At 62.8% G+C, this 9,589-nt stretch overlaps 1 protein-coding gene across 1 annotated transcript in view; it reads right to left on the bottom strand.

The window, feature by feature from the left end:
* Positions 1-2,742: 2,742 nt before the first annotated feature.
* The window catches only part of MEF2D (myocyte enhancer factor 2D), a 32,738-nt gene continuing 25,891 nt past the window's right edge, over positions 2,743-9,589 (bottom strand). Inside the window, exons 9-12 of the mRNA XM_026073895.1 lie at positions 7,971-8,161; positions 5,814-5,943; positions 3,484-3,688; positions 2,743-3,099 (exon numbers count right to left, since the gene is read on the bottom strand). Coding sequence (XP_025929680.1) covers positions 2,772-3,099; positions 3,484-3,688; positions 5,814-5,943; positions 7,971-8,161 — 854 coding nt within the window. The 3' untranslated portion in view covers positions 2,743-2,771. The remainder of the gene's footprint in view (positions 3,100-3,483; positions 3,689-5,813; positions 5,944-7,970; positions 8,162-9,589) is intronic.

Here is a 9,589-nt window from a genome sequence, read left to right as displayed (position 1 = left end):
TAGAAGCACAAAAGGAGGGTGTTGGTTGCTTAAGATTGTCATTCTTCTCGTTGTCTTTCGAAAATTAGGAGTTTACCGGTTTCTACAGTCTGTGGGGAAATAAAGAGTAATGACCCAGGCGGAAAAAATAAGGATAACCCCCAGCCCCGTCCCCCCCACCCCCAAAAATAAAGAAGAAGACCCCCAGCAAGCCAACCCCCGCGTCGGTGGAGGTAAAGCCGCCGGCGGGAGCCGGTTCCCGCGCCGCGTCCCGCCGGGTTCCCGCGGCGCCGCTCCTCCGCGCGCTCCGTCTCCGAGGGCGTTGCACTTCCCGGCCCTCGGCGGAAGCGCGGATGTGGGAGTCAGGGTATGGAGTTAATGAGCAAAAATGGGTTTTTCTTTGTTTGTTTTTTTTTCCCTTTTTTTTTTTTTTTGTTGCTTTCCTTAGGTTTGTGTCGATGCTCGGGGCGGGCAGACGGTGGAGCGCCCGGCGGTCCCGCTCTCCGTCCTTGCGGCGCCTCCGGAGCGGAGGGCTTTCCGCCCCGCCGCCCTTCCCGCGGGAGAGGAAACGTCCGCGTGCGTTTGCTGGGTTTTTTTTTCCTCTTTTCCCCCACGGGGGCAGCGACGGAGAAAAAAATAAAATAAAATAAAACGACACCGATGAGAGACGCCGTCGATGCCGCCTCATTTCCGAAGCGAGGCCGCGCGAAGGACTCGGGGGTAGGTCCGGGATGCCGGAGGCTGCCGGGTGCCRCTCCACGTCCGCCCGGGATGGTCCGTGCCGTCGCCCCCCTCCGCATCCCCGACCGGGAACCCGAAACACCGGGAGAGGATGCGACCCGTTTCGGCTGCCGCGTGGGTGAGACGCGGGGCGGCGGGGAGCAGGAAAGGGCAATTTGGGTTTTTTTTTTAGCAAAACCACACAAAACCTGCCCCGGAGCCTCGGGAATGCTCGTCGCCCGCCCCAGATTCCTTATTCTCGCCCGAGAATGCGATGCCGCATCCGACCACGGCTTCTCGCTCCGCGCGGCGGGGGGAAAGCCGGGAGCAAAGCACCTTTGCGGAAAGCCGCGGGAACGGATCCAGGCTTTGTCTGCCGTGGGGGGAAAAAAAAGCAGGGGAGCATCCGGGCAGGTTTGGTGTCGTTTGGCAGCGGCGGCGGTGGGAACCGGAGCAGCCCGCGGCTCCGTAACCCTTCCCGAGAGATTCCTGAGCAAACCCAGCCGCCGCCGGCAGTCCAGACGGATGGACGGATGGATGGATGGAGACGCGGGCTGGCGAGCAGGACGGGGCGGCAGCCGGGTGCGGGACAAAAAGGAGAAGCGTGGAAGGGGCTGGCAGCAGCCGGGGAGCGGGCCGGGATATTCTCCCACGCCAGGCGCTTCCCTCCTGCACGCAAAGCGCATCCCAGCTCAGGCCTTTGGGACAACATTGGGATCGAATTAACATGCATTCCCTTAAAAGAGCCAGGTCGAGGATTAAAAGACCCAACTCTTAGAGAATTAGGATTTTGTTGTTTTTTTTTCCCATCCTCCTTAAACCTGGCGGCAGCTTTCCCAGCATCCGCTCACGCGGCTCAGTCCGGGCCTGATGTTAAAATCACGGCGTCCGCGAAGGCTAAAGCGGGCAGAGATGGCGATTTCCAGACCCTGCCTGCGCCGCGCTCCTGGTTCCTGGCAGCCCAAAGCCCTGCCAAGCTTGTCGCAGTGATTTCAGGGAGCGGGTCAGGGTCGCATCCCGGGATGCAAAGCGATCCCGGCTCCGCTCCGTCGCCGATGCCCGGCCCGGCCGCGCTGGCGCGAGAAACCCGACCGAGCAGCCGGCGAGAGAAGGGAGCTTCTCCGTTTCCCTTGGGCCCTTTTTCCTTTCCGCTGAACCACCTCAAAGTCCAGCCGGTTTCCCAAACCGCTCCCGCGTATCGGTCAGGGCCTGAAAACCTTCCCACGGAATCGCAAGGTTGTTATTTCAATTGCACTCCTAAATACAAATCAGCGATTTATTCCTATTTTACTAATTTAAAGCTTTTCTCTCTCGCAGAGCGGGAACGAGTCGCACGTGACGTGAGATTTTGAGATTTCTTCCTGAACTCTGGTTGGTAGCAAACGGACGGATTCGAGCCTTGTTTTTCCCCCCRTTTTTCAGCTTGCCAGTGCAAATAGAGCGGGCAGGCGGCCGAAGGAGCCGGCGCGCTGGTCCTGCCGCCGCCGCCGCCGCCGCGGGGCGGAAACGTGGGGACCCGGCGCCCAGCGCAGGGTCGCCTTGAGGGCCGCCGGGACGAGCACGTCACCTCCCGGGCCGCCGGGACCCGCAGCACGGGCTGCCGGCAGGGAATCTGCGGCGCGCGGCCCCGGGAGGGATGCAGGGAGGGAAACGGCTCCGGCGCCGCGGGCGTGAGCTGCACCACGGCTCCGCTGCCGGAGTCGGGATGGGGAGCCGGGGCGTGGGAACCACCGGCACGCGGCAGGGAGGAGAGGACCGCGGTCCCGGCAAACACCCCGGATGCTCCGAGACCCCCTTCCCGGCGCTCGGTCCGATCYGATGAGCGCCGCGAACCCCCCCCCGCCACCCGGCTCACGGGGACGAGCATCTCCCGGAGCCGCTTTTCCGGTGAGGACGGAGGGAGCAGCGGGGTGCCCCTTCCCCCCCCCCCCCACAAGCCGCGACGCCCCTAAAGCTATTTCTCAGGCAGTTTAGGATCATTTCCCACGCCAGACCCCCTCCCCGACCCTACGGCCCCCCCCAGCCCTGGGCTCCCCCCCCCGCCTGCCCCCCCCGGGCCGAGGGGGGGCCGGTTACGTTACCCAGGTGTCGAGCCGCAGGCGCTTGACCGCGGGACTCTCGCCCTCGGCCTCGGCCGTGGGGCGCAGCAGCCCCAGCGAGGGGCCGAAGTCGGCGCGGGCGGGATCTTCCCGCTCGCTGCCCTCGTAGGAGCTGGTGTTGCTGCTGAGGCTGTCGACGGGCGAGCGGCCGGGGGGCTCGTGCCGGGGCTGCTGGGGGAAGGCGGAGAGCGGCGTGGCAGTGTTTCGGTCCCGGTTGGGCGAGACGGGCTCCGACTTGATGCTGATGTTGGGGTTGGTGTTGACGGTCAAGGTGGTGGTGTGGGACAAGTGGCTCCCTTGTCTGAGCGGCCGGGGAGAGAGGACAAGGTCAGTGCGGGGCAGAGGAGGGTGGAAAACGTTAGGAAAAGCGGGGGGGAAAAAAACCCAACAGACAGAGAGGATAACGGGAAATATCTCATTATTCCTCTTTGCATTTTTTTTCCCCCAGTTCGCTTCCGATATTAAAAGCTATCGCTTTCCTACGCGAGCGGATACTGCTCCAGGATACCTATTTCTTCCGGGCCCCGTCCGCTGCTGCTTGCTAGARGCTGGGAGCAGCCGGCTGGGATTGCCGGAGCCGCCGGGCGGGGGCAGGCTGGCGGTTACGGCTGCCGCCTTGGAGGTTTTCCTCATCCGCCTCCGGATATTTTGCAACATCAACCGCGCGACCCTCGGTTTCACTTACATTAAGTTGCCTAGTGATACAGGAACCAGATGCTGCTGCTGCTGCTGCTGCTGCTGCTGCTGCTGCTGCTGTTGTTGCTGCTGCTGCTGCTGCTGCTGCTGTTGCTGCTGCTGCTGCTGCCAGGCAGAGATGTTGCCCAGGGACAAGCCGCCAGGCGAGCTGAACGCTGGCAGCGAGGACAACTCGGCGCTCGTCAGCTGATAATCTGCGAAGACGCAACCTTCGGTCACCACAGGGCCGCGGCCGCCCCAAAACCCGGCGCGGCGGGACGACGGAKGCCCATCCGCCGGACCGCGACGCACCTACGACCGCCCAAAGCACGTCGCCGATCCTGCCGTGTGTTTCACGGCGCTACGGGACCCCTCTCTGCTGGCCCCAAAAATCATAAGCTTATGCCCAAAAGCAAACGCAATGACACGTGCACGTCCACCCAGAGCTGAGCACGCTCACGCACRCGCACCGACTGCACCAGGAAAGGACCCTGGCACAGAAAACACCCACTCACGCAGGGGGAAATGGGATATAAACCACACAAATACGTTTCCCCCAGGCCCGTTTCTGCACATCAGCAGATGGCGCTCCCCGTCCGCCGAATCCGGCCCCCCCTTCCGCGCCACGGGATGCAGGGAGGCAGCGGCGACCCGCAGCCGTTTGCAGAGGCTCCTTCCCGGCTTTGCACGGATCAAACCCGGCGGGGCGAGAGCGGCTCGGCCGGCTATGACACTGCAAGCCACCCGGGTCCGGCTCCTGCTGCAAAATCACAGCATCCGAGCCCGGGCGTTTTCCTTGGCCATGCCCACCCGAGTAGGGAAAGGGGAAGGAGACCTTTCCCAGCGCTCCCCTGCAAGGCAAACAGGCGCTGGGCACGGTCACACCGTTCCAGAAGGCTGCAGGGAAAAACCCTGCCAAACGCCACCAAATTCAGGGCTGAATTTGCAAAAGTTGTCAAAGGYGGCCAATCCTACCGAAAACACGGGAATTACTTTGCCAGGAAGACCGTGGGGCCCCCGAGCAGCTCGCCGGGCAGAGGCAGCTCCGCAGGGCCGCGTCTGCATCTGATAAGGGCGCCCGCAGCTCCCGGCTGCTTATCGGCACCCGACCGACTCATCGTTTTGGGCGTCTGCGGTTTCAGCCTTGCCCTGGTGCTGCTATTCCCGCCGGCACCCGCCATTCCGGTTCGGGAGCTCCCGACACCCATGGGCGGGGGGGGTTACGACAGCGGAGCCGGCCCCTGCATCGGTGCATCGGCTGTGCCGTGAACGAAGGGCAACGCCCGGAGCACGGATTTCGGTCGGGATGGCCGGACCCTGCGGTATCTCTACCAGGGCGTCCCGGCCGCAGACACCTAAGGCGCCTGAGCTGGGACATTTTTTGCCCATCCACGGGAGAAAAATAAATCCCGAGAGCTGGAATCSGCCCGCCCCTGCCCCGAGAGGCAGCAGCGCAGGGCCCAATTAAAGCCTATTTTGAGGATTTTGGCAGGACACGAGCTCGCCGGCGGACCGCAGGCCCTGAGACGACTTCCCCGCGCGGCGGGGCACCTACTAGTCACACGCAAACAGGCATCTGCCGGACTACACCTACTAATTAGGGCAGGGAGTTCCCAGCACGCCTATTCCAGGCTCTTCCAGGCRAGCAGCTTTCTGCATTTTTGCAAACTCTTCTCTGAGCAAATGCCAGCGCGAGTTGCACGGGGAACCAGCAAGTTCCTACAGTCTCCACGGACGTTTGACAACCTCCTGATGAACAAGCTCTTCGCTCGGGCAAAGGCTTGACAACTGTCGCCTCCGCTTCTTCCAAATCCCCACCAACCCGGGCTGAGCCGGATGGTTTACATTCTTCCCAAACTTTTTTTTTTGGGGGGAGGGGGGGCCTGACACTCTTTCCTGACACTTATTTTCAATAAGCCCCTGTTGCAACATCACYGGTGGCTTTCAGGAGCCTCGAAATGGGTGTAGCTCTAATTAGCATCCACTTAAAAGCACCTTCACGCTGCCAGCGTGGTGCAATGGGCCATGGCATAAGAGAGAATCAGGCCCTTGTGGATACAACAGAGTTGTCCTTATTTATATAATGAGTTTCCCCTTTATTTTAATCCCGCGAAACTCCTGGGCTCGGCTGCGTCTCGCGGCAGAAGCACCACGGGGTGGTAAAGCGGCTGCGCAGGGAGAGCCCGGCACGTGCTTGCAGCAGCGCTTCCCTCTTCCCCGAAACGGTGTCGCCGACGGCTCCTACCCGTGTTGCATGCTCTTGCCTGTCCTATATGCTCTTGCCTGTCCTATATGCTCTTACCTGTGCTATATGCGCTTACCTGTGCTATATGTGCTTACCTGTGTTGTATGCTGTGGGCATGGCAGAGAAAGGCAGCCCCTGGGTCAGCAAACTGGGAGTAGCCACAGAAACAACCGGCGTGGTTAAAGAGTGAGCTGCTTGGGAGACGCCTAACCGCTGCGTGTTCTGCTGGGGAAGCAAACAGAGACGGAGTCACAACCCGGACGCCTCCGTCCTCGTGGGTCGCATCCCCCCCTGCAAAACCCCGGTCCGTGAGCGGCCCCGCTGGAGAGGTTCTTGCAGCCGCCTTTGGGGCTGCGGGGCTGGGCAGGATCGATCCTCCGGACGTGCCTCTTTGCAACGTGGTGCAATGCGAACCGCGCCGCCGACAGGCTTTTAGACCYTCGGGAAATCGTTCTGCAGGTCGCTTTGCAGCGGCCGTGGGTCACCAGGCTGCCCAGGTGCGGCAAAGTCCCCGCGGGCCTTGTCGCTGCGCCAGCGGGATGCCTCAGCCTGTAACGCACCGATCCTCCCAATTTCCCTCTGATGCAAGAAGGGCTCCTGTTTTCCAGGGGATGCGTGCGATTCCCTGCGAGGTTTTGCCGCTCCAAGAGCCAGAGAGGCACCAGACGGGAACAGGACGGGCTAAAGCAGCACCGAGCCTCCTCCCGGCATTTGCGAACGAGCCCCTGCCCTCTAATGCAAACTGAAGACTTTCAGCTCAGGATTTTAAAGGTGCTTTGGCATCCCGAAACTTAAAACCCGGGGCTCAGCACCCTGCAGGATAGGGCCCCTCCGGAGGCCTGGGTGACTCGGGCATTAGCAGGTCCAGCGTGGAAAAACTCTGCCCTTGGCCCGCTGCGCGCCGGCCTCCCCCCTCGGCTCTGCGGGCTGCTACGTGGGCAGCTCGGAGGGTCGGATTCAGCCCTGTTTACAAGGCAGATAATCCGGGCTGCCTCTGCTGATCCGATTTAAACCGGACTCAAGAGGCTTGGCTCTAATCGGAAGCACCCGGGCACACGTCAGCCCGTGAAGACTGGTGCAGCGCCCAGCTTAAATCGCGCCCGGCGCCACGCGGGRCCACATCCCGGAGGACGCCCGCGCTCCCGCCCGGCACGCCACCGGCTCCCGGAGCCTTTTAGCGCCCGGGCTGCAACGTGCAACGGCCGCGGTAAGCGCCGGGCGGATCGCTCGGTGCGCCGGGTCGCGCGCTGCCGCCCGGGGCCGATTGCAAAAGCGTGCGCACGTGCTGCCAGGCGAGGCGTGCGTGTCGCTGCAGGATCCCGCTCTACGCGTTGCACGTCGAGCCGCCGGTGCAATGCAGAGAAATGCAGGGGGGGGCTGTGAACCCGCTAAAGGAGCGCGCCGGGGGCTGATATTAAAACGCAACAGGGGCTGAACCTGCCGGCTCGGTTTGGGCGAGGGCCGGGCTGCACTTCGGGCAAAACTCTCCCAGGTTCGCTCCGACTCGCAATTAAAACTGTTCTTGCTAACCGGGCTGCTGCTTGCCTTAAGCAAGCTGCTCCTCCCGCGCACGCAGAGGCAATGCCCTCCGGCAGAGGGAACGGAGAGGAGCAGATCGGCGGGAAGACAGCCACCACTTCCACCTCGGAGGGGGGCAAACYGAGGCACGGGGCCGCTGGGGCCCTAAAGCACAAAAATAACGCCGAAAACCGTCCCCCGTGCACAAAGGGGGCTCAGCGAGCGCGCCAGCCCGCCAGCGGCTATGCACAGGCTTTAAATAATATCCTTAATATGGGAAAAGCCTGATTTATTCCCTCTTTCTCACRCGGCGGCAGCGGGCCAGGTTGTTCTGGGCTGCAAACTGCAGCGGCGGGGCAGAGCCCGGGCGACGCTTCGCTTTGCYGAAATCAGCCCGGCTCTTCCGAAATCGGTGGAGAAACAGGCAATTTGGGGCTGTCGTTCCGCTCGCCTGCGAGCTAAGGGATTTGCCCAAAAGCCGCGAAGCGCGCGGGCCCCGCGGCACCCGAGACGCACGCACGCACGCRCGCGGCACACAACTCACCAGCGCCAAGTGGTCGTCCGTCTGCCCGCGCAAGCACGGAGAGAAAACCGAGAGGTAGCGTTAGCCGCGCCGCGGAGCAAGGAGGCCGAGGAGGGGGGCGACGGCAAACGCAAGTTTTTTTTTCCCTTGCGGCGTCGCAGCCTCGCCGGAGCAGGGAATTTTCGKTTTTTTTCCCGCGCCGGGCACTCACCAAGTGGTGCATGAGCCCCTTGCCGCTCTGCGACGTGATGACGCGCAAGTCCGGCTTGCGGCTGCTGGGGGCCAGCTGGGGCGGCGCTGCCGGCGGCGGCGGCGATTTCGCCGGGATGATCTTGCCCAGGCTGTTGCCGTTGGACACGGGAAGGAGCCCCGGAGAAGCCCGGGCGCTCACGTAGCCGTTGCCTGCGGGGAAAAAAGCACGGGGGTGACCCGGACGCTCGCGCCGCCCTCGCCCGCGGGGACCCGCAATCACCACAAGCAATAAATATCACCGGCCTGAGCTCCAGCCAGGCTCTTTTTGCCGCTCCGGCAAGGTCCCGAGACCCCAGCGAGGGGATATCGCTGCTCTCACACTCGCTTTTAAGGCCCCTTTATGGCACCGGAGCAGCGTAAAGGGGCCGCAGCGGTGCCGCGAATCCGGTTCACTGATCCCACTGCCCCTTTGAAGATCTGAGCCTCCCTCCTCCTCCTCCTCCTCCTCCTGCTGCCGCCCCACTTAAGGATTTTATGTGCAAGGAAAAAATAAAAAAAATAAAAAAGAAGAAGAAAGGGAAGGAAGAAAAAAAATTTTAAAAGGAAAGGGTTTGATGAACATCAGGAAAGGCATAAATTGGATCAGATTACTGTTCTGATGAGGGTTTTTTTTTTTTTTATGAATAGGCCCCAAAGATAGAAAGGCGTTTAGCAATCACCAGGATTCAGCCCTCATATTCACTGCACGTTAGACCGGGAAAAATAGGTCGCTGATTGCATTATTAATCACATCCACCATCGCGCTGCATCTGCATTTCGGCAGGCGGCTGGAGGCAGCGGCGCTCCGGCCCCGGCGCCCGCCGGCAGAAGGGTTAAACCAGGATCGTGTCCCGGTGCTCCGGGAGCTTTGGCAGCTCGGCCCCGCGCCCCAGATTCGGTACTAACTGGCAATAAAGGTGCATAAAATCCCCCCACCRGGTGCGTAAAAGCCTCCTTCCCGGCTGCAGGGGCACTGCCAGGCTGCCGGTTCGATTCCCAGCTCGCCCCCCGGAAAGGGGCTTCCCTGCTCCAGGCGCTGCCGCCAGAGGAATCTCCTCCGGGCCGGATCCGCTCCCCCCTCCGGCCAGCCGGAGCAAGCGGGAGGCCAGGAAAGAGGAGGGAGGGCTGCGCCACGGTGCCAGAAGGCGGATGATCCGCCTGGGCAAGGACGCGCTGCCGGGGGGCTGGCGGGGCTCCCGCGCTGCCCTTGCAAAGCCGGGCACGGCCGGAGCGCCGGGAAGAGCCCCGGGGCCGAGCCTTGTGCACCCGGCATCAGGGGCAGAGGAGGGCCAAGCGGTGCATACGCAGGATCCGGGGCATCCAGCCCGGATCGGAGCCGGAGCCGGGCCGGAGGCGCCCGGAGGCGGATGACTCAGAGGCAGCAGGCGATGGCACCGTGCCGGGGCGGAGGAGGAAACGTCCCAGGTAGCCCCCAAAAAGCCCCCCCCGAGCCAGCATGGCTTTGCAATTCCCGGCCCCGCCGAGCTGGCGGGAGCCGCCGAGCGCCGGGGCCGGCCGGCCGGGCTCCTCCGCTCCCGGTTCCCGGAGCGGCGGCAGGAACGCGGGGAATGCTGCGGTGACGTCAATGCTGACATTCAC

This window comes from Apteryx rowi, unplaced genomic scaffold (genome assembly GCF_003343035.1).
Source record: "Apteryx rowi isolate R43461 unplaced genomic scaffold, aptRow1 scaffold_379, whole genome shotgun sequence".
Classification (NCBI taxonomy): Eukaryota; Metazoa; Chordata; class Aves; order Apterygiformes; family Apterygidae; genus Apteryx; species Apteryx rowi.
This window is presented reverse-complemented; position numbering and strand designations above follow the sequence as displayed.